At 41.9% G+C, this 25,018-nt stretch overlaps 1 protein-coding gene and 1 long non-coding RNA gene across 4 annotated transcripts; both read right to left on the bottom strand.

Annotated features, from left to right (window-relative positions):
* Nucleotides 1–939: 939 nt before the first annotated feature.
* Nucleotides 940–24,486, bottom strand: LOC121717895 (activating transcription factor 7-interacting protein 1-like). Of its 3 annotated transcripts, XM_042102607.1 has the most exons (10): nt 24,242–24,486; nt 20,046–20,646; nt 17,937–18,139; nt 17,269–17,406; nt 17,004–17,078; nt 7,796–7,866; nt 7,484–7,674; nt 7,276–7,319; nt 6,362–6,433; nt 5,500–6,251 (listed from the first exon to the last, which is right to left on the bottom strand). In XM_042102607.1, exons 2-10 carry the CDS (start codon nt 20,203–20,205, stop codon nt 5,616–5,618), a joined length of 1,590 nt encoding a protein of 529 aa, XP_041958541.1. In that variant the 5' UTR covers nt 20,206–20,646; nt 24,242–24,486; the 3' UTR covers nt 5,500–5,615. The 3 variants fall into 3 exon arrangements, with proteins under 3 accessions (XP_041958542.1, XP_041958541.1, XP_041958540.1); XM_042102608.1 differs by lacking the exons at nt 5,500–6,251; nt 6,362–6,433; nt 7,276–7,319; nt 7,484–7,674; nt 7,796–7,866 and adding exons at nt 940–3,008; nt 3,227–3,278; nt 3,805–3,895; XM_042102606.1 differs by lacking the exons at nt 5,500–6,251; nt 6,362–6,433; nt 7,276–7,319; nt 7,484–7,674; nt 7,796–7,866 and adding exons at nt 13,790–15,149; nt 15,254–15,321.
* LOC121717922 lies at nt 8,758–11,128 on the bottom strand. The gene is made up of 3 exons (XR_006033819.1): nt 10,880–11,128; nt 10,653–10,735; nt 8,758–10,144 (listed from the first exon to the last, which is right to left on the bottom strand). It is a non-coding gene; the product is annotated as an uncharacterized LOC121717922 (long non-coding RNA).
* Nucleotides 24,487–25,018: the final 532 nt, after the last annotated feature.

The raw sequence follows: 25,018 nt of genomic DNA, 5'->3' as shown, positions 1-25,018 counted from the left end.
ATCCACTATAATAATTTATAATTTGCAACCTTAAAGTTATTTGTTTGATTGTTAATTGTAAATAGTTTGGGGAAATATCAAGGTTACGCTCTTCTACTCCCCCCAGTCACCAGATTTCAACAGTAGCCTAAACTGTGGCGATTGGCGAAGATGGCTACATGGTAGCAAAAAGAGAATGCAGCGAATCTTGCTTGGCTATGTGAAGATTGCCACATTAGCCTAAAATCCTGTCAGCATTTTTTGTTTTCAATGATCTTCACTGTCATCAAGTGCTATATCACACTCTCAATTCACGTTTGAGAAAACCGCAAATCACGTGCTTTTAAAGACTGTTAAGTACATCAAAGCATGTATTTTTTCAGAGCTGCCGATCGGTGCCAATGCTCGCTTCGACCTGCTTTTTGCCGCGTCTTTTCTCTTGGATCAACAAAAGTATTCAGCGCCATCACGTGGCCATCGCAAGTATAATGTAAAGTCTAGTATGGTTGAATGGCTCACCCTACTGACCAGCAGGACTATCTGCACTGTTGAATGTGTTGTTTTAAATCAGTGGGCCTGGGACATCGTTGATTAATTGCATAATTCTGTGAATACTGAATGAATGAATGAATGAATGAATACATATAATATCTGTTTCTGCTATTGTGAGATTCCTGTAATAAAATGTAGGCCTATACCATTAACATGTCCTAATATGTGTTGAGGTTTCTATATATATTTTTATTTGTAACAGTATACTTAGACTGTATCCAGTGTAAATGGCAAGTCATTTTATTAGGGAAGATGTGATTGAAGCATGTGAAAGGCCATGATTAAAGAATTTGCGGCTTTTTCTTCTCTTGAAAATGAGTTTCAAGACGAGAAACAGATTACTGTGTTTGTGTTTATTCAGTTTAAAAATAAGTTAATTTAAAAAATAAGTTAAATTAACACTGCAAAAGCACTTTATTGGAAACAACAGCATTAATGTAAAGTGATGTTAAATCAAAGGAGAGAGATTTACAACGAGAGACTAAAACAGTCTGAGAGATATGATCAGTAACTCATAAAACTGGACAATGGTTCTAGAACCTCAGAACAGTTCCAGAGGATCTCTTGATAAGTCAGTGTGCTTGCAGCTGATGGGAACATTGATTATGTAATGTATTAATATCATAATAGGCTGAGTTTAGAAGAAAGCAGTACCTACATGCACACACAAGCGCATGGACTATACTGATTGAGTCTGTTTTTATGGCATAATTACTGTGCATGAAATTGCACTGTTCTGTTATCCAAAGTCTTCTTCTTCCCACCAAATGTCTGCGTCTAGTTCAGCTTCAACCGTTTAACTGAGAAACTCCGTTCAGACTTTATAATGTACAGTAGGTCTTGAAAAGGACACTTGAGGAATGTACTTTTCATTTTTGTAAACTTTATACTTTTTGAAATATTAACATAAATCAAGCTTATTTATCCCCATAGACTTTGCATTGGCACTATGACATCACAATGGGCTAATCAAACTGATTTGCACCTGTATCAACTGACAGCTGCAGAAACTTGGCCAATTAACGACTTAGAATGCAATGCACTGCACCTCTCACCGACTGCAGCAACTTCAAAGGAACCTCTTCTCTGTGTCTCTCTCCCTTGAACTGGATAGCTCACTTTTCTCTTCCCCACTTTCTTTCACTTCTTTTTCTTCACTTCATCCATTAAACTATTAACATCCATTGAACTGTCTACCTATGCACATCTATTAATTCACTATTAATTAATTTAGCTATTTAAACTACTCAACTATTGAACTATTCAACTGTCAGTTGTCATCAACTATGACTTCCTGTGACCACAACTGTTTCCAAATAAAAGTTTGTTTTGCATTTTAGGTTAATGTATGTTTTGCTATTTCATGCACTAGTAATTTCCTTGAAATTACATTTTCTAGTTTTCAGTTCTTCTGTGATTATCTAATTGTTGTTGCATGCTTGAGGACAGGGGAGTTTACTATTGTAAGCTGTGTAAGAGAGTTGAGATAGGACAGTGGTGAGTGTGTGGCCAGAACACACGCTCACTTATACAAGGAAAAGAAAACCAAAGCGTCATCTCGACAGGCAAAAGTCGGGTACAACATATCCAGTCTTCTTCCTCCCTTTCAGTGTTGATAATTTCGGAATGATTTGTATCGTTGTGTGCTGGAGGGTCCATTTGGGCGCCATGGCACTAGGTGGGTTGTAAACTTTGTACTGGACGAGGCTTTATGGAACAAGAGAGGACCTAGTGGTTGATTCTCTTGTTCCCGTGGCAGTACAGCCCCCCATCCACTAGGTGGCACTAGACTAAGAAGTGTACTAAGGACCAAAAGGTAAACAAAAACGGCTTATCCATTCAAGGCAAAAAGAACATGAGAATACTATTCATTTTAACAAGTGTGAAATTAATAAATTCTTAAAAGCACCTTGTGCTGGGTTCGTCTAATTAAATAATACTGATTAAACATCACCTTGTCCTTTCTCCTCTCTTTTCTTCCCTGGGTGCTTGAGGACAGGGGAGTTTACTATTGTGAGCTGTGTAAGAGAGTTGAGATAGGACAGTGGTGAGTGTGTGGCCAGAACACACGCTCACTTACACAAGGAAAAGAAAACCAAAGCGTCATCTCGACAGGAAAAACTCGGGCACAACAACGAGCTCCCTTCGAACATGCAATGATCACATGGCACGACACGAAAACAGTTTAAGCTAGCAAAAGAAAAACAAATAATTTTTTCTCTCTCTCTTAGTTTTTATTTCTCTTCCTCTCTCGTTCGCTCTATGTCATTCTCTCCAGTCTTCTTCCTCCCTTTCTCTCTCTTTTGCTCCATCTCTCTCTCTCTCCTTCGTGCCTTTGTGCAGTTCAGAGGTTGCTTTCCTGCGTGTCCGCTGCCGTAGAAATGGGATGGAGGCCACCGTTGTCGTTGAGGCGTTTGGCGCGGTACGTCTCGTAGTGAATGTTGTGGGTCACCTCTTTCAGATCCTGGAGGTGAGACCTAGTCCAAAAAGAAAGAGTGTAAAGGTCAAAGCTCAAATGGTAAAAGTGTGTAAAGAATTGGTGTTGGCTTGGCTAGTGTGGGGGATTTCTAGAGGTCTGTTTAAGGCTGTAACCAAGACCTTTCACTAGTAAACACCAACAATGTTAATAGCCAAAAACACTATGAGGTGCAATGGCTTTACTGTTTCTATCAAAAAGTATGGTTAAGTCACTCACCTGATGATGAAATCTCGGAGTAGGGAGAACTCGCTGTGGTTCAGATTTTCAACTGGAGAGAGAGAGAGATAGCAAGTGAGCAATGACATCTGGAACTTCCTGTCAAACCATCTCCATGCAAACAGTATCCTCAAGACAGACTGCTAAGTAAAACAACATGCAGTCTCCCTACACTGTTGCACACATGCTGCCCCTGGTCAACATCTTCTCTTGTGAGCAGTAGAGGCTGGCTAGGAGCATTTAGACTACACATTTGAGACACCTGAAACAATGGCCACAGCCATCAGATTGTGAACTCTCCCCATAGCCCCATTGGCTGCATTTACAGCTGGCTTTCCTGCTATCTGCTAGCTATCTTATCTGTTAGCTAACGCTATCTTATCTGCTAGCTAACGCTATCTTATCTGTTAGCTAACGCTATCTTAACTTATCTGTTAGCTAACGCTATCTTATCTGCTAGCTAACGCTATCTTATCTGTCCAAGATGGGTAAGGGCACAAAGTGTAAATTAAGGTTTCTTCAGTGAGTCACACACACACACACACACACAAAAGGCTTCCAGCGGGTATGGTACACACCTGCTGTTTTCACATGCTGCTTTCCGTCCCAGGACCCGTTGTTGACCTGGTACTCCTTATCACTACCCACCACTGCAAAGGGCATGACCTCCTGCCGGGGAGAGAGAGAGAGAGAGAGAGAAAGGGAGATGAGCAAAAGAGAGAAGAACGAAGGAGAGAGAGAGAAAGGCAGAGAGACGAGAGAGGGAGCAAGACTATGACTTTTAAAAAAAATGTTGATTTAAAGAGACACGAGAGAGAGAAATTAAGGAAACACATTGTATCGCTGGCCACTACAGGAAAGGGCAGACCTGCCTGCGAGAGAGCCAGAGAGGAAAAATGGACTGAGATAAAGAAGACGGAGAGAGGGAGAGAGAGAGGAGAGTGTGAAAGAGAGATAGAGTCAGGGAGTGTGTGTGTGTGAGAGAGGACAGGGAGTGTGTGTGAGAAAGAGAGAGAGAGAGAGAGAGAGAGAGAGAAAGAGAGAGAGGGGAAGTTTAATGAGACATACAGTGGGTACTACTTCGAATTGTCCGGCTTTACGCGTGATTCTCACGTGACCTCACGCGTCCTCACGCGTCTTGTATTTATATTTTTCCAGTGAAACTGAAATGACCCAAACAACCACCAGGTGGCCCTTATGAGCAGGTTTAGGAACATCGGCTTTTGCCGCTTTGAGTCTATGCGCGCCAGTATGCTACAGTTTGGACCATATATTTTACCCAACGTTTTTTCAGTTGTTTCCACAATATTACCCCCTGATGAGCTTTCATTTCGATGGCTGATAGGCCTACAGTACGTCTACTGCGACAGTCTGCAATAATCAAACAATCCAAAAGTGAATTAAATCCAGAGGCAAACTGAAAATCTTCGGTTTTTAATATAGCCTACCGATACGCTGCTCCAAACGACACGCAGTCTCAAGATAAAACTTAATGTTTATGAAAGTGTCTTTGTTATTTTATGAAGAGGCATCTGGCTGATTTGTTTATGTTTGTTTTGCTTTCATTAGGCCTAATGGTTTAGCTCATAAGGTCACAAGGCCAGTGGCTAGCCCACTTTTCGGGGAAAAAAAAATAAAAGGTCTCATTTTCCAACGCACCACAAAACATCTTGCCTATTCGTCTGGGGCTTTCTATAGTTTCAGTATGGGCTGTATTGTGAGACAAACAGCAAGAACAAAATAGGTTGATTTATTTCACTTAACACGCTGTCCAAACCCCCTGCGTGTGGAAACCTATCATTTAATTCGTTGCCAACATCTTTTTTTTGTCTTATTCAAAACAATTCTTAGGTATCCAACTTATCAAACTAGTTTCAAAGGCAGTCCATAATACAAATGAAATTGAGGAGAACGCATTTGCCGTGCCTGCAGATGACAGGACCAAGTGCATTTCTCACAAGGACTAATGAAGGTGCTAATGTGGCTATTAAACTGCTTTTCGCTAATTGAAGTGTTAATGTGTCTTAAGCTTATTACTTTCAATAGGCCTACTGTATAATTAAGTACATGTAGCCTACATTTAGGCCTACCATTTGCCTATTAACCATTAGCCTACAGGCAGCAAAAACGAGGTTGCCGTTTTGTGATTTTCTGGTAATATTAGATAGGCCTACTGTTACAATGTCAGATATGCTACATGTTAACACACATATTTGTGCTTTCTACTCCTTATATTTTCAATAACAGGTCTAAAGATGAAGTCAGAAAAGTGCTTCAGAGAAAACATTTTTTTTAATTAAAATAATGAACTTTATTGTTACAATACAAATGTATACAGTGCAGTGAGCTACAGTACAGTGTTCTGTGTTCTTCAGAGCAGAGTGAGTCCTTAGGAATTCTTGCGTGTTGTACGCAGGAATTCGTTGATCTTGTCAATACACTCTTTCAGTTCCCCCCTGTCCATGTCAGGAAAGTGTCGCTTCAGTGTAGCAACCACGAAGGTCCTCACATTTTGAGGCAGTGCTCGTTTACCTCTAGAACCATCCCAGTTTGTGGTTTTGCTCCATGCCTTGTAGTTCTCCTCCGAGATAATGTGCCTGAAGAGCAGGCATCCATACCTGCCCACTTGGCCGAAGCTCAGTGTGTGGAGTCTAACATGGTCTTCTGGTCCAAAATGACGCAAGCTCACATCTGGACGTTGACCGGTCATTCGGATGCTGTTGGTTAAGGACATCTGATAATCTAACAACACTGAAGAATCAAATTCTGGAGCAGTAGAGTGAAGAGCGGAATGCGGTTCTCCTATCCCAGCTGACCCCCCCATCTGACTGGTCTCTCTCAGCCCCTGCAGCTCTTGTCGGAGGTTGTCGGTCTCCACTCTGCTGGCTAACAGGTCAGCTTTCAAACTTGCATTCTCAGCAAGCAGTTGAGCTGCTCGAGTTCGTTCCGATGTAAGATCCGCTGTCCTCGCGGCTAGACGGCTTTCCATATTAGCCATCCAGCCCTTATCGTCACACAGCAGCATCTTGGAAAAAATGTAAATGGAGAAAAGTCGTGAGTCATGCCTTAGTTAAAGAGAGGATCCCTGACTTGTTGGCTATTACACACTTGTACACTATACAGGATAACACTTACCGGCTTTTTTGTGACGAGATACACTGCTGTGCCTTGCCGCAACGATGATTCTGGCGGACATTTAACTACAGTCTGTAACACAGAGACATTGCAAAGACAGAGATAGAAGGTAAGAAAAAGAGTTTGAAGAAGGCCCCATGCTCATTAGGCTATATTAATGGACAGGTATAACACTGTTCAATCAGCCAATATTTCTGGTGGCCTAGCGATGTTTGGGATTAATTAGAAAGCTTGCTGATCGTCACAGCTTGCATCTAAATCTGTAGGCATTTTGGTAGGCCTATTGAGTCGGGCACCCTGCTTGACAAATTATGCGCTCAATCTCCCCAAAATAAACACAGGCAGGAGGACATGAACGGACCAAGATCCTGGAACGAGAGAAACAGATGTGCACTACACCTGCTTTTCATCCTCGCAGCAGAACTGTAGCATTGAATGGAAAAGACTGACTCTAGAATCCGGCCTGTTAATTGTTCTTTTTTCTGTGATTTTTTGACTAATCGCACCCTGCTTGCATTTGGATAAAGGAAGTGAATGATTCATGACGTTTTTAAATCCTAGCATATTAGAGGTGCATTTAACTGTGCTCATATGCTTAGCCTGCGCTTCAGCCCTGCACTTCGTTCACGTGAGTAGTCAGACATGGTAAGATTGCTGCTCTTTCCTCTCTTACGATTACGTATTCAACTGCTAATTTTTTAAGATATCCCGGGGGAGAAACCCTCAATTAAATAGACCTAGACTTGACGCCAATACTGTGCCAAATACGGAATGAGTCTAGTCTGGGGATCAGACTAATCTGAAAGTTACATTTTGTGTGTGTGTGTGTGTGTGTGTGTGTGTGTGTGTGTGTATCTTATGACAGAGCTGCAGTTCTAGAGATTGATATTGCTTTATGAGGGACGAGTGGTTACCTGAGCTGCAGCTTTGACTGCTGTGCTGCTTGATGCTTGATTGTCTGTGGAAAACAAGGGACGAAACAGCATTACTGAGAGCTGTCAGCAACTGAAATAAGTACGGCTTGTGTGCATTGTACGACTGTAAGACTGAGAATTCTTTAAACTTGAATGCGTACAATCTGGTTCCAAATCATAACAAAATGCTCACACACACTAATCTTACCTGTCTTGGAGGTCATGGCACTAGCTGATGGTGTGGCCGGAGCCGCTGCTCCTGTTACCGCAGGAAGGCTGCTAGCCGGGTTGGCTGAAGAGGATGTGGCAACTCCCACAACAGCTGCAGCGCTTTTGGTAGGTGCACAGGCAGTTGTCACGGAAACGACCCCTCCTGCCCCGCCGTTTGGGTGCAAGGCTCTGGCCAGAGTCACCAGCGTTAGGGCATAAAATAGAGACAAAGGCATAAAAATAGAGACAAAGAATAATCCTGGTTCACAAACCAAGAGGCCAAGTGTAATAGTCATGTAAAGCAACATACCTAATGCCATTGGTAATACCAGTAGTAGCAGCAGTATTCACTTGGGGTGCAAGTGGGGTCTTTTTGAGCTCCTGAAACGATAAAAAAAAGTACGGTCAAGTATGTCAAGAATTTCAAGTATATCAACGCAACAGCTAAATAATAAAAACAAATCTATAAGATTATTAATAAATACAAAGCTTTGTGGCTCATCCAATCCTTTTCAACAGGAGAAAGAGCATTTTGTCAAAGCGTTCCTTAACAGTAAATTTCTCCTGGCTTCTGAATTTAAGTTTAAAGAATTTATTTGAGGCTCCATGAGATCTGTTTTCACCACGCAGTCGGCCCTCCTTTTCAGTATTACCAACTTCTTTCAAGGAATAACACATACAAAGGTTTGCGTTGTTAACACCTAATATTCCGGTGATGTTCGATGAATATTATATCTTGGTTTTTCTCTCCCCTGAATTGTGCCAGTTTGCTGTCCCTTGTGCAGAACACTGTGCTATGTAATATTCTATGTGATTCTGTACTATGTAATGCTCTAAAACCAGACTGGAATTTGTCAAAGATGATATGGGTGATCAGGTAGGAGGAGGATGATTGTGAAGAGACCATTTTCTCCTGAGAACAAAAGGTAGTAGCTAGAGACGAAGTAGCTAGAGACGAAGGGTAGTTTAAAGATGGGCCTGTAGTTTATGATTAAGGCGGGGATCACATTAGCCAGCGGCAAGCCGCAGATTTCCTATTGTTCTCTATGATTCGGCAGCGGAACGGTGGCAACGCTGGCGTAACGCTCACGTTGAACAAGCTGAGTGTTGAACTTGGTTCAACTTTCAAAGTGCAACGCGAGCGTATTCAATTGACAAACTGTTTGTGTTGCTTAGGAACGAGGTAAAATGTATTATGGTCTGAGCGTTGCGTTACGTTTGCCGCTGCCTAAAGTGATCCTCGCCTAAAAGAAGGGAGCTGGAGCACACTGATTACTTGCAGTCTTTTATTTTGGTGCAAACAGACTAACGTTTTGATACATCAGTGTCTTCCTCAGAGTCAATGATAACTAGAGATGAGACACCCAATATATTGAAAACAGATCATTGGAACAATTCGAGAATTTCAGCTGGATAGGCTAAGATATAATTGGTCTCATCACTGTGTCATTAGGTCACACCCCCCAACACCAGAATATTATCAAGGGTGAAGGCTAGCACAATTGGCACACAGAAAGCAGATCATTTCTTAGACTAAAATCATCATATATCATTAAAAATGAGATGTAGCACATTATCAAAAAAACAAGAGACCATTTCATGCACAGTCACATACAAAAGTTACAGTTCATAGAAAGCAGGACAGATTCAGTTCAGTTCTTCATTAAGGGCCGCTGGTAAGCTGAAGAGATGTAAGATAAGGGGTAACCTCTCTCTTGGAAGCATTCACTCATCTCAATAGCTTTGCACTGGAAATCTGTGACATTGCTGCAATTTCTATGCAATCCTAAGAATTGACCAATAGGAATGGTTCTGGATCAATTGTTTTGGATGATTACTTGTCTGCCATCAAAAGTGTGTTACAAGCGTTACATACGTTAGTGCGAACATGCGAAAAATTGTAGTCTCAATTCTTTTGTCATCTCCCTTGGATAGTGTTCAGTCTAAAAAGTGAATCAAGGATTCATGCTGTTCACAGATGACCGTTGACAGATGAAACTGCCAGTTTGACCCTTGCGTTGCTCTCACAAAGTAGGAGTAGCTGCATCATGTCAAGATATGAGCTCCAGAAAGCAAATGTTGCATTCTCTGTACTTTTCCTCTGAACAAAGTCAGCATATTTTGAACACATACTATCAAACCACTGATCTGCACTGAAAACATCCATCAAACCACTGATCTGCACTCAAAACATCCACCAATTTGTCTGGAAAGGCACATTTCATGTCAGTGATGACATCCATGTACAGTGTTCTCTTGTGGTGGCAAGGAGTCCAAGAAGCTGGTAAATCTGATGGGCTGCAGACTCTCAGAGAGAAGTTTATGAGCTCTCATGGTGCGATTGTAGTCATGACCATGTATTACCCAATTGATGGATCCTGGGGCAACAACTTCAGATTCAGTGAGGGTATCTTGCAGTCCTGCATCTCCAAACCTTTTGCCTAAAACGCTCAAGTAGGACATGCATGTATGGAATTCGCCTAATCTAATGGCTAAACGTTGAGTAAAGCCATCATTCTTCCAGCGTATTTGCTGTGCCTTGGCATATATAGCCTGGTCGAACACTAAAACTATAAGATCCAGTTGGTCAGCAATCTGCACGCTTGGGGGTGTCGAACCCCAGCTGGGAGAATTCAGCCTCTTCTTCAACGTATCCTGTCTGCAACACAACAAAACAGTGACAATTAAGACTTACAGGAGTACCATCAAAAGCACCATTTCCAGCCAGCATGCAGGTAAATATCAAGCATAATTTACTTCACAAAATTAAAAAACCATGGCATCATTAATCGGACTGTTGACAGATAAAGCTGCCAGTATGACTCTCGTGTTGCTCTCACAAACACACACAACAAAACAGGGACAATTAAGAGTTACAGGAGTACTATCAAAAGCAGAGTGGTGTGCGTCATACAATACATTACAGGCTAGAACGTATCTGCCATACAGCACAAAGATGCACAAGAAAGGCACACATCATCACAAACCACACCACACACACACACACACACACACACAATACACATCAGCTGTTCTCCTTGTTGCCAACTGGTACATGTCTGTGCAAACAGCAAGACTTAAAAACTGTTTCTGTCACACACATTTTGTGTAAAGCCAGCCTTGCACATAAGTAATAATAAAACTTGAGAAAAATGTATTTCAGTTACCTGTAGTTTGGTTGATAAGCAGCCTTTGGCGGATGATCCTCTCGCAGAATATCTTGTAGCGGACGTCAAATATTTGCTCATTCCTAAAACACATAACAATGAGATGTGAGCAAATGAATAAGTGTTGTGATTGTGTACACATACAACAGAAGGCAAATTGGATGTTACTTATATACTGTAATGTTAAGTTAGTAGCTCCTTGAAATGCAATATAATAAATAACGTACCGTTCTTTCTCTGGTTTGGCAGGCCTCGTCAAAAACCTAGTGTACCGATTGTAGCAGCCTTTATGGTACTGCACCTCCAGAGCCACACAGTCTTTGTCTTTAATATGAATGAGAATGCTTTCGTCCTCCTTCAACTCAGTAGCTTTCTGCAATTGACCTTAACGAAACAAAAAGGATAACTCTTGAGTTTGTTGACATATCTCTCACAAATAATTGTACCTTTCAGTCACTCAACCACAGTGTGTGTGTGTTTTTACTTACCTGCTGTTAATGTTTCAGCCTTTGACAGAGGATCCCTTTGTCGTTTGCCTGCACAACACTTATGCACAGGGCAGGAAGGACTGGGCCGGAGCCTGCAATTGGCAGGCCTGACCTGGATCGGAGTTTCTTCGATGGACTCTGGACCATGCTGCTAGTAGATGTCGATGGAATGGCCTCGAATGCATTGTGGTCTTCCGTAACTTCCGTAAGCTCTACCTCACGTGCGAGACGTCTTTCCACCTTTGCTATAGCCTTTTTGTCCGTAAACCTACAGTAGCACGTATGATGAAAGCCAGCATCCTCGGGAATGTTTTCAAAATCCACATCTAGACAGTGTTTGTAGGTTTCAGCCACGTCCCGAGACTCACCCTTCAAGCCGAGCCACTGTTGTAGGCATGTCTTGAATGTATTCCATCGAGTGGTGGTGAAATCATTTACCTCCTGGTGCTTCAAAGAAGCAATGTGCATATAACAATGTTTGTGTTTTGATAATTTCGATTTTTCAAGACTTTTATATATGCTTTCCTCGTTGTCGGTACTGCTTGATGAAGACATGGTAGCAGCCATCTTGCCATTCTGTTGACAAAAAGCAACTACCGTATTGGTGTAGAACGATCACGTGTCTTTAGCCTTGTTGCATAAATAGAACGTTCGATATGTCCGGGTGGTCACGGTAGGCCACACGACTTCCGGTTACGCTAACGTTATCTCCTGTCAGAGAGAGAGCTATATTAAACAAAACCAGTAGTTTAGTTAGACAGCAATTATAAGTCAATTAGAGAAAACGAATTACATTTCAGCGTCAATCCAGATGAACGTCTTTACATTGTTGCCAATGTGTGGAAATTCATCGAAATACAATGGAACGATTAGTTTTCATCGCTTCCCTGTGGATCTTGGGGTGAGATCAAAGTGGCTAGTCAAGATCCGCAGGGATAGCTTCACTCCAACTGAATACACTCGTGTCTGCAGTTGTCATTTCCTTTTTGAGGATTTTGTAACGATCACTGGGGGGCAGAAACGACTAAAGAAAGGCAGTGTTCCTTGTTTGTTTGCCTGGAATGAGTTCAGCGTACCAGCACCTCGGCTTGCTTGTCTGGCAACGTCGGCAGAGGCCTCCTTCCCCTGACCTACCGATGGAGCAGTAGGGGTTAAGTCATTTAGAGACCTCAGACCAGCCTCAGACAAGTCCAGGAAGTGACGCCAATTCCGTAACTAAGTACATAATTTACTTTACTCTTTATGGAGAATACAGCGGGAAAACACATATTTTCTTTTACAGTTTATATTAGGTAGAAGCTTTTTATCATTATTCGTAATTCAAATTTATTTATTAAATAACCGATCGCAACTGACTGTCCACGTGATCTGCCAGAATCAGCTGGGAGGAGCTTGTGACTCACGCATAAGGACTAACGGCAGATATTGCGAGAAATTTTGGTTTATGGCTATGGTTTAAATGTCCTTCCTATTCATTAACATGAACATGATGACTGACGAAATAAATGACTATGATGTTTAATAAACCATTGTAGGCATACATTTAACAAGTTATTATTATATCATATCAATTAAGTGTTTTCTGTAGGCTAGGCTATTGTGTGACATGCTTTACACTACAGCATAAAAATCAACAATAGGCTATCAACACGTTTGCAGTATCGTATAGTATAGTGTTGCAGAAATCACATACAAGAAGGCATCCTCTTGATTGTTTATTGAGTGTATATTTTTGCACATTCCAACATAAGGAAGCAGCATGAGGAAACGTGTTGTTTTTCTGCCTTATGTTCTAACTAATCACCGAGTAGGCTACAGCTGTTACAAGAGGGTCTGGCGTCCCTTTGTTATGATGCACTTCCTGCGACGGTCACTCGTCTCTAAATGACTTAACTCCCTCTCAGATGGAGTCTGACACCGAGGTTGTCACAGAGAAGGAAGTAGTACATCGAGATCACGCCTACTGTCCCCCCCCCCCCCCCCCACTACTGCACTTGTCACACATCAGCTGGCAGATGAACACGAAGCCCTGAGGAGGAAGATAGAGGAGCTCCAACAACAAGTCCAATCACTGCAACTGCAGTCTCGGTTTGGACTCCAACACCTCCAAGGATCCGATGAGGATATTCGTTTTTACACAAGGTTGGTCCATGTTGTTATGCAATTGTATGTAGTAGCCTAACTCTCTATGTGTGTCTGGGTTGCAGTGGGGGTTAGAGTACTGAAAATCTATACGCAAGTAAAAGTACTCCCTTAAAAATGTACTCGAGTAAAAGTAAAATGTCCTTTTTGAGAAACTTACTTAAGTAAAATTAAAAAAGTATGTCATTCCATTTTTTTTAAATATTTTTATGATGTGCTGGAAAGTGTAAAATAGTTAATACGGTTAAAAACAGCACTTGTACTTTTTTTTAACAAGGTAAAGCAGGTTCAGTAGGCCAATCAAACATAAATGCCTATAGGCATATGGTTGCCTAGGGCCACTCACACTATCTACCATTCTACCTATACCCTTCTCTCTCCATTTCTCTATCTCAGAATGGACGAATTAAATATCATAAAAATATTCAAAAAAATGGAACGTACTTGTGAATTACCAGAATGGACCACTGGTTAAGCCATGGGCAATATACAGAAATAAATGGCCTAGAATCAGTTCACAAATCAGTTTACAATCAGTTCTAATTTCTTTGTTGAAGTTTTATTGTTCATTTTTACGAATCTATACAAAACTTGAACTGATATATATTGCATGTTTACAAACATCCACAAATGTAGGGATGTCATTGTTCATTTTTACAAATCCATACAAAACTTGAACTTATATGTTGTATGTTTACAAACATCCACAAATATAGAGATGTTATCGTTCCATTTTTACGAATCTATACAAAACTGATTTATTTATACAAATCTATAAAAACTGAACAGATTTAATTTAACACGCAAAAGTAGAACTGGTTTATGTAAATGATTCTAAGAGTAGCTAAATAGTAACAGTAGCTATTTCAAACACACAGCCATGTAAAAATAAAAAAAGAAGTGATCCCCTTTCTCCCTAATGATTTGTGTAACCCCTGCATCTTTGTAGATTCTTTGGATGATCACGTCATCCTCTGCAAACACCACAAAGTCACACCACTCCATTCCACTTATCAGAAGCTGGCCTTGGATCTGCCAGTAGTAGCTGTGCTGCCGTTTTAATTGCATTGTGTTGCCATGCAACTTCAAGTACTTGCAATCAACATAGCTCTTGCAATTTGAGCATTTAATCTCAACCAAACCATACGGAGGGTTTTCGGTTGGGTCAAATACAACCCCATCAGGAGAAGACCCTAACCAGGGGGCATCGGGGTGGATGATAAACCCACAGGGCCAATAGTTTGTGTTCGTGACCCTGCAGTACTCCTCCGTGACAAAAGGTTCAAGTACCAGGCCCCTCTTCATGGCAGCAGTCTGAACTGTGCCCTTCCAAATCCTCTGAGCGAGCTGCTGTGCTGCACTCTCACCTCGAACATGGCACACTTCTCTAAAGCGTGAGGGCGTTAGCCGCGGTCTGCGAACCTGATGCCACTCTGCAGACGAGCTCTGGTCCCGCGTGGAAGCCTCCACCTGTCTGGCCATTTCAATACTTGTCTGCAGGGAGGCCAGGTGAAGTTGTTGTTGTACACTGCAAACAAATTGACAGGCTGTAGGCTCCAACCTGTAATCAGCCAACGGCAGAGGTGGAGGTGGAGGTACATCTGAGTGCAACTGGATGGTCCTGGTGGGTGCTACTGGGTGCTGAGAGGCGATGGCACTTCCCTCCTGCACTTCCCCTAGTGCGGACTGGACTAGTGGAACATCAGAACTAATGGCCATGGTGGTGATGAGTGGCGCCAAGTTCGCAGGGAAATCGCTATATACCTCAGCCACTTTGAGCACGTCCAGATCAAGCAGTTCTACCCTCAGTGCTTTGAGCATGTCCACATCTGGCAGTTCTGCCCTCAGTGCTTTGTAAAGTGTGCTCCTGTGTGTACATGGTAACATGCTGTGTTTCAGATGTGTTTATTTTCAGATTTTAATCATGTTTTATTTAAATGATAAAAATGCTCAAGTTAAAACATTATTTACCTTACACCATTTCCAACCGTCCTTTGCTTGGGTTTGGCTGACAACACGACCATGTCTGGCTTCACACCCTATTGATAGTAATGGTCTTTAACGAAAGCAATCTTTGCACACATACCAATACAGCTGACTGACTACACTATGAAACAGTGTGGTTAATAAAGCTCTCAGAGCTTGGCTTGTGCCAGCGTTGCTCTGTTTCAGTGCAACTAAGGACAGGGGGTACAGCACTGATCTGAAGCTGTGAGTAATGTGCTGTCTGATAGAGCAGTGCAACATTGTGATTGCACAGTGCCTTACCAGCCACACATGAACACACAGCCTCACACAGTTGCACCGGGAATGAGTGCTCAAGTGTAATCTTTAAAATAAAGAGAGACAATTTTACAAACTAATTATATTACAGATTACCATCTTAAATATAACACAGGCACAGGAAATGGAACAAAAACAACATTTCAGATTGTTAGTCATGGTAGTAGGCTTAACCATATCATATTAGTCATATTAGTTAACAAATGACCAAAAATAGTCGTTTTTAGTTCTGTTTTTTGAACATCAAAATATGTTAGTATTACATCTGTCAGATGTTAGTAGGCTATTACAAGTCAAAAACGTTACATGAATACTGAACATACACATAACTGAAACTTCAACTAACCTACAACTTAACTTACAAACTTAACATAAGCTTAACTTATATAAATAACAGCAGTCACAACCAGTTCCTGGAGTTTTCATGAGGGCTAGGTTAGATATTTGAGTGCTACCTTCTGCCGATGTTACTGATACAGAACCTAGCCACACAAAACCCACAGGACATGGTGGAGCAGAACTAGCTTGGAACAACTCAACTATCTTCGATCCTACTCTGAGGTCGTGAGGTTTCTCATTCTTCCTCAGTGACCTATGGCAGGTAGCTCGGACACTCACTCTCCCTGTCTCTGGCTATGTGTTTGACACTGAGTTAAGAATAATATCATGCTATGATCAAAACACTTAAAACGAGATAATATTCGTCAGGCTCATTCAATGTTTACCGGTTAGCAAGATAGCTCATAGGCTAGGCTACTAGACTAATACAAAGCATAGTAAATGAACTTACCTTTGTAATTATCAATGTAGCTGGAAATACACATTTTAAACCCCTTCTCCCGTTTGCTCTTTGGGGCTGATGTTGAGGATTGTATAATCCTATGTACACCGTTAACTGTTATCCTTGGCCGGTCCTGCAAGCATCGTGTGTAAAATGCCATCTTCCTTGTTGACTAAAGTTAACGTTATCGCTCTCGCTCTGACAAGCAGCTGCTTGCTGTCAGACTTGCTCTGACAGAAGTAACCGGAAGTCGTGCGGCCTACCGTGACAACCCGGAAATATCGAACGTTCTATTTACGCGACAAGCCTATTGATAGTAATCTGCCTTTTCATTTTATGTTTTGCTTTTTCATTTTTACTAACTATGTAACATTTATTCAGACACAAAACTTTCAGTGTTCAAATGCAGTGAACAAAATTGAACTGATATTTATGTTCATTTTGTTTAGTTGGATTAGGATTATTGCTGGGTTTTACTGGGTTTTTTAGTTTTCAGAGACATTTGAGACAACACTTTTGTGTGGCTTAAGATATTCACAAAAACCCCTTGGTATTATAAATCTCGTTCAGGTTGGACATTATCCAGCAATAACTGCATCCAATTCTTTTAGCTACATCTAACCTAAATTCCGCACCGGGATCAACCAATTCACTCACCTCTTGGACCTTTCTGCTGTTCTCCGATGCCTGGTTAGCAGCTCCAAATTTCTTGACTAGTCGGGTGATTCTGGCCTAGAAAATTGGGAAAAGTCAAACATAACGTTAACGTTAAATAATCAAAATGTCACAGAAGACAACTCAGAGATACTGTAACTATCGACAACTAGCAGTTGTGCAGTCATACTGAAACTGTAGCCTCACTTGTACCTGCATCTCATCTGTTAATCTTTCAGATTCATCAGTTCACTTGAACACATCTCACCTGTAGTGTGTTGAGTGTGCCCTGGTGCTTGGTAGCACAGTCGATCTTCTCCACTCTCTCCTTCAGCTCCTGGAGAGTACGGTCGAACACGGTCAGCTCCAGCACGCGAAGCCGCTCCTCCACCAGCTTTTGCACCACCTGAGACGGAGCGAGGGATAGAGAGAGAGAGAGAGAGAGAGAGAGAGAGAGAGAGAGAGAGAGAGAGAGAGAGAGAGAGAGAAGGGTGGTGAGGGCAGGGATAAAGAGAAAAAGACAGCAATGTGAGATCAAAGCTAAGAAATGCACAACGTGTGAAAAAGGAACAGTTTTGAACAATGTTTTGTCACATCAAACTATTTGGACACATCACAGTACCCACCTTAAAACAAGCAGGGTACAAACTGTACTGCTTTATCTACATACAGCTCAACAAATTGTCAGGATTGATTTCAATTAATTCAAGAATTTTAAAGAAAACTTTTAGAAAATTCAACATTTTAAGTAGTTTTTACAAAAATTCAACATTCCTTCTGTTGACCCCACTCAAACAACAAAACAACAAATGCACAAAAAACAACAACATTACAACTGTACAACATTACATAGCGTGTGTGTGTGTGTGTGTGTGTGTGTGTGTGTGTGTGTGTTGACGGCTTGGCAAATATCTGTGTCCAATGCTTCCTACTGACCTTCTCAATTTTCAGGCGGCTGCCAGCAGCACCCTCGGTGATCTTGAGCTCTATCTGCGCTTCTACCTCCAGTTCGAGGCCCTCCACCCTCGGCCGCTTGCCCCTCCTCTCCTCCTCTGTGGTCGCCTCTCTCGCCTTCTCTTCGCTCTTTTCTCCGTCCGGAGACGGCGGCCGCTTCTTGCTTGAGGATGTGGCATCGGTGGCTGTTTGTTGGAGGGGGGGGGGGGGGGGGGGGGGCAGATTTTGAAAATACACAACTCAAATGGTCCTACCCTCTTTCCTCAAACGCTGGCCCTGACTGCACCCATTCGAAGAAGATGGACACGCAATCATGCACGATCGAAAACTCAGATGCGCGAGAGCGAGCCAGGCTAGCGTAGGTTGCACTATATGAGCTCTAGTCTCCATACATACATACAATCGCTTACATCAGCTTCCTCCCCAAGCAGGTTAGTTAGCTAGCTAGTTCTACGTTCTTTATTCACCTCCAAAAAGGTTGCAGTTCCACAAATGCCCAAAGGCGCATGATTTTACATACAGTACATAAAAAAATACAGACTTATGAACTAAGAGACATTGACTATAAAAGATTACAAGCCAATAGCCAGGACCACAACACTGCAATTGTTTGTGTTAGCCACATGTAGCTGCTAATACGCTGACGGCAAGAGGCCATAAAGACCCGTTAACTTTGTGGTTTTACCGTTGTGTAAATGACAAAAATACTCCATAACATGTCGCGCGGGTTAATAGTCCATCGGCTTTTCAGCAGAAAAAAATGCCACAGCCGCTTCTGTTTGTAGACCTTCCTGCTTCAGTTGTTGCCAACGTTGGAAAGCAGCGCCTAGGATGACTCTTGTTTTCGCATTTTCTCTTTCAGCCGTTTTGTTCGCAATTGCTCTCTCAAATATAGATTTCCTCTTTACGTTTGCTAGTGGTAGTGGTGGTGGTGGCGTCTTGTCTGCCATTATCTTCTAGTTAGGGATATAACGGTATGAAAATTTAACCTCACGGTTATAGTGACCAAAATTATCACAGTTTTCGGTATTATCACGGTATTTCTAAAAGTGTGTTCAATATGTTCAGAAAGCACTGATAGGCCTACACAAGCTGAAATAGTTTCAAAAACTGTCCCGTTCACTTTTTTCTTCATGTTTAATTGGCTATGTGCTTATAGCTTAACTTACCCTACCATAACTTGGAGTTTGCTATTTCTGTTATTTGGATGCAATGAGTGAGACCAAAGTAAGCGTTCAAAATAAAACGTTAGGCTACTGTATCTCCTGATAACGTGAGTGGAATGGATTTAATGTGGACACGAACATAAAAAGACGCAGAGTGGCTACAGTACATGATACATTGCACATTTTGCGGTGAAAAAGTTCCGCCTTTCCAAAATCAGGTGTAGCCTAATCCGAATCGTAGTTAAAACCATCAATTAGACAACAGAATCAGTAGGGTACCAGTTCTGTTCCATTGTACCAGGCCTACTGTATGTCAAAAGCAGGCTCGGATGAAGCTGGGAAGGATTAAAAACACGGTTTCCACACCGCGGTAATCAACAGTGATAATCATGATATTTGAAATGAAAACGGTAATTATTATCGTCAACATTTTTATCGCGATTTACCATTATACCGGTAATCGTTACATCCCTACTTCTAGTTATCAGCTATCTCCAGTACCACAGGATAACGTCAAACGGAAGCAACTTGCACTTCGCACTTGCTCTGACTGGATCACGAGCTTTGAGTATGTGCACGAAGGGGTCATGCGCGCGAGGGGGAGGGGGGTATAGTACGACCGTTTGATTGACGAACTTACTGTCCAATGATTCTAGGTGGTCTTGGAAATAATGGATGGAGTTTTTCGAGCCCTGCCCTTTCCACAGATGATTGACTTATTTAATTTCCATTTCAGTGCTTCCAACTCAGTGGGTTAGGAATAGGATTTCATGTGATTTTGCAAAAATGGCCAAAAAAAGAGAATCCCATACCCTACCTTTAAAAAGTGAAGTCGTTGACAACTTCAAGGTCATTGCCCAGTCAATTACTCCCCATCTCTTTCTCACTTCCTCTATTAAACGTGTCGAGGCGACCTTTCACCCACCTGCTGCAGAGGCTAATTCTGTGGGGCTGGACGATCGAGAAGCCTTTCCCTCATTCTTCTTCGACTCTGTCTCACCCTCCTCCTCCTCCTTTTTCTCATTCCCTTTCTCTTTGTCCATATCCGTGTCTACCTCCATCTCTCCCTCTGTCTTCTCTTCCATTCTTCGTTCTCCGTTCTTCGTCACCGCCGCCGAGGGCTTGAGGCTCTGGGTGGACGGAGAGGGGGACCAGGACAGAGACAGTCCTAGGTGCGGAGACGCAGAACCGGACGCGGGGGGTGGCGGGGGGCGGGCGAGTTTGAGCTCGGCCCGTTGACTGTGGCCGTCTTCTCCCTCTCCTTTGTCTTCTCTTTCCCTGGTTCTTTGCTTTTCGCCGTGGCCTTCACACAGTCATCAGAATGTGTGCCGTTCACCATAGGTGCCGGGATCGTCGAAGTTGATGAAGACGGCGACGACGAAGGTGGGGTGGCTGTTTTTGCCGATACTGTCGACAGGGTGTTGTGGAGAACTTCAAGCTGCGGTCGATCTCTTGCCTTCATGGTTTTTCGGGCGCGGAAGACTTTCTTTTGCGGCTCCTCTGGAATGGCGACTTCCATTTTTCACCTAAGAGAGAGCCAACGAGAGAGACGGAGAGAGGAAAGGCGGATGAGAGGGGAAAAAACGATTGTCACACACAAACCTCTATTAGTAACATGAGCCCTATTGACACACCTCTATTAGCTTAAACAGCCAAATTATTTGACATTATTAACAACTGCTGAAGATCAATGCTCCGGTGAAGCTAAACTAACAAGGTCAGTGACTATCAACTTCCATGCCTGCATTATCTGATCTCTTTCACTAGGGGGCACTACAAAACAACTGAAATAGATGACGATCGAAAACTCATGAAAACGCACGTCTGGACATTTTATCTGGATATTTTATCATAACTTGGCTTTTGATGGTTGCCGCTTTGAGTCGAATCAGTGACGCATGCACGTCAGGTCAAAACCAGGCCATTTATTTTCGTGGGTTTATCACTAGGTGGCAGTCTCGCCAGGTCACTGGCGAAATGTCCAGATCGTGCCTTTTAATGAGTTTTCGATTGTCATCTATTTCAGTTCTATCAGAGAATGTCTAATAAGGGGAGAACCACCACTCTCGGGAAACTTCCGGTTTCTGAACTGGTTGCAGTTCCTGTTCTGGTTCCACATGAGGGCGCTCACGAATAAGTGCAGAATGAATGGAGGTCTATGCTGCCCTACAAAGGCAAAAGACCTTAACTCGCCAGAGTGTGAAACTGAGAAAAATGACTTTAAAGTTTTTTTGTTGTCCAGCCAATTGCATTATAGGTAGGACACTGAAAATTTGCCAAGTAATTGTCATAATGAATACATGTATCTACATGGAAAAAAAATCAGCTCAAACTTGACCTTTGACCCTTATTTGGAAGTTACTGTATTCTGCCTTTGCATTATCTGCAAAACAATAATGGGTCATACAAAGGCAAAATACCTTAACTTCTAATTTATTGACCATTTGGACTTTTATCACTCTATAGAAACATTTATATGATAACAATGATAGCCTTAAGATAACATTTAGTGAGTTTTGTCTAGTAAGGCTTAATATTAGGCCTCCATCAACAGAATATTACAAAATACAAAATAATGAGAAGGCTACACTGGAACATTTTAAAACTTTATCGTTGTACTTAATTTAAGTAAAATAACACTTTAAGAGCCAGAAAACCAAAAAACAGCCACAACATGATCCAAGCCAATGCCATTGGAAACGTATGCAATTACAGGAATTTTGCTACTCATGGACACATAATAATTTACTGTCTGTGTCATGCGGGCGGCGGAGTCACACATTGATTGGATTTCTTTCTTGACAAATTAAAGGGACATCGACTTAAGGACATGCTGTGTAGTTTTGTTCGTATGGGAGTCAAATATTTTGCAACCAACACTGTCTAGCTTTAGCTAATAGCTTACTCATAGCGACACTTAAAATTGAATGACAACATCCGAACAACGTTGCACTTTGATAGATTTTAGGCTAGCTAGCCTGCACATAATTATATTGCGAATGGGCTTGCTGAAAACTTGTGATGGATTTAAACAATGGATTTGTCTTCTCAGTGGATGTTGTTTTCCATGGATTTTTTTAAAGGTAAGCTGCGATCTAAGTTCTATCTGCTGGGTTAGTTTGTGTGCGACATGTTCTCCTCGCCGGGGAGGGACGGGGAGGTGTATCGTGAGGCGTCCCCAACCCACTCGCTTTGTTTTCTGCCAGTGAGTGGACTTGCAGATTGGCAGGCAGCTAGCCACCCTGTATGGCACGAGAAAACGTGTAGTAGGCTACTAGTTAATAGTATCCAGGCTTTGAGACATTTATGGTGTCTTACAGTTGCCTGGCACAACATCTATCATGTAGGCTATTTGTGGATCAGGAACAGTTAACTAGCTAACTAGGCTACGTCCTAGCTGAATTTCACAAAATCTGAAGTAGTTAATGCTAGATAGTAAAACAACCACTGCAACATTTTCTTTTCACTTTATTGAAGTGTGGCTGAAGTGCTTCAATTAGGCCTACATACAATACATAGGCATAAGACACTCTGCCTTTGTTTTACCCACCACCAATGTTAATATGGTTTGCTGCGCTGAAATTACGGTGCACTGTAACTTAATTCCAGCGTTCTATAGAGCCGCGAAACAAAGCTAAAGAACCACAACTGATGTTACGGGCTATGCCTTGGCTTACCCTCTGCTTTTTGAAGTTACGGCAAAATCAGCATCTTATTTTGATAAGAAAACAACAAAATTGACTCAAGATATTTGTCCACATGATAAAATTGATGCCCATTGTTCCAAAAATGACAAAAACTCATTTTTGATAAAATTGAAGTTACGGCCTTTTGCCTTTGCACGGCAGTATGGAGCTGTACCCCTCAAATCCACTTTTCTCGGGATATAATTTTTTGCCCAGAAATTTGAATGTTGCATGCAAAAGAGGGGGCAGAGAAAATACACACCGCTGAGTATTACATATTTTTGAGTTACTTATTTGTTCTAAAAAGCCTTTCAAATGCGTCAATGACGTCGTTCATTAGCAGAAAGCTAGTGTGTTGTGGGCAACAACGACCCAACCTGTAAGAAATCGAAAGGATGCAAGTACTCGTTCATTCAACTTTTGACCTATAATCCATATTGATCTTGCAGAAACCACAATCCAATCTTCGATTTTTCAACGACAACCAGGTGAGAGACACATTTAGCTCCATAGACCCCTATTGTTTTTGCACTTATTCGTGATCGCCCCTAGCGGAACTGCAGCAGATTGCAGGTACAATGGAGTTAATAGGGAGTGATCCGGCTCTCCGTAAACGGGCTCTGGTTCTATTCATCATAGAGTTCCCAAAATCGCACATAAGGTGTGTTGGAGTGTCTATTTCCGGGGGGGAGGAATACGCAATATTGAGTTTTTGGCACTCAAAGTGTTAACGTGGCGGCAAAGTAAACCTTGGTTGGAAAATCACGTTGCGGCCACGTGATGGCCACGTTAGTGTGCTTGCTGGGATATCTCCCATTTCTAGCAAAAAAAAAACAGGGATTTTGATGAAAACTAGCCTCTGTTTGGCTTGGGATTTCTTAGGAACAGAGGCATGTAGAAATAAACGGTTTATACCCACTGACAGCTTAAAGTCTCACCTTTCAAACGAGCCATAGTATGTGTCCATAGCTATAACATAGAATACACTGTGGGTCTACAAAAATCGTCAACAATGATCTAGATTGCTGGCACTCTGGGCCAAAGCTTCCGAAAACAGTGTGGCATTCAAAGTGTTAATATCCCCGACATTTACAGAAGAATAAAAATAATAATAATAAAAACCATTGACTAAGTAAAGAAGACATAATGCTAACGTTAGCTAGTTTACAAAGTTGTGAACACTTGTCAAGAGAATATTTTGACAATTACTTAACATTGCATGCTAAGCAGCATCTTTAATTCTGCAAACACTCTGTCAGAAATCGCAGTCAGATTGTATGCAGCTGTCAGTTGTATGCAGCTGTAATCATAAATGTCCCGTGACTAATTTGTAACGTTAAATATTGGAGTAACGCTACGTTACAGGACAACTAACGAACTAATGGTGGCTAACCTATCCTAGCTATCTAGCAACACAAAATGGTCTAGCACTTACCGACGAGTTTTCCAGCGTCAACTCAAATCAGCATTCGTTCTTCTAATACTCCAGGGATTGACAGGATTTTGTCCAATATACACCTGAGATGCTTGTTGCAGTATGTTACCGAAGCAACGTTAACTTATAGTCCAATATCAGGGTGACAGAAAAAGAACGTTATGATAACACTGTCTCTAGTGGTTCGCGGTGGTTCACTAGCTGTACTACAACAACCCCGCGCGTTCCCTCTTCCTGCCATCAGAACCACACAAAGCAGCGAGACATAATGGAGGTTGGGCTTCGCTGGACAGCGTGAGACGAAAGAGAATAGGCGCCTCCCACTAGCTAGTCAATAATATTTTTACCTGTCCTCAGTGTGTAAAAGACCGAGAAGCTATTTATATCATATCATGTCAGTTTCTGCAATATGAGTTGACAGCTGATGGTGAATGTGTCAGATGCATAATTGTAGCCTATATGTGGCAGGCTATCTCAGCCTGGTGTCTCTTAGGCTTGCCTATCTTTTGATATAATTCATTCGTTTCCAAACTGAAATTACAGTTGCTGGAACCAAGAGTGATATTAATGACAGGATTGGAGGGGAGAATGGTATCTGAGCTAATTGATCGCTGACGCTGACTTTTGGACTTTTTGAATATTTCCCCTTGAGTTAGGTGGGCTAATTTGGTCACATAATTTCTCTGTGGTGGAGAATAGCCTACAGAAGATCCCTTTAGCATTCAAACTCCAGTTCAACCGTATATTGCTTTCTCAGTTAGGCTGTGCGAATATAAT

The sequence above is a fragment of the Alosa sapidissima genome, chromosome 9, assembly GCF_018492685.1.
Source record: "Alosa sapidissima isolate fAloSap1 chromosome 9, fAloSap1.pri, whole genome shotgun sequence".
In the NCBI taxonomy this organism is placed as follows: Eukaryota; Metazoa; Chordata; class Actinopteri; order Clupeiformes; family Clupeidae; genus Alosa; species Alosa sapidissima.
The sequence above is the reverse complement of the archived record's forward strand: the minus strand, read 5'-3'. Positions and strand labels throughout refer to the sequence as shown.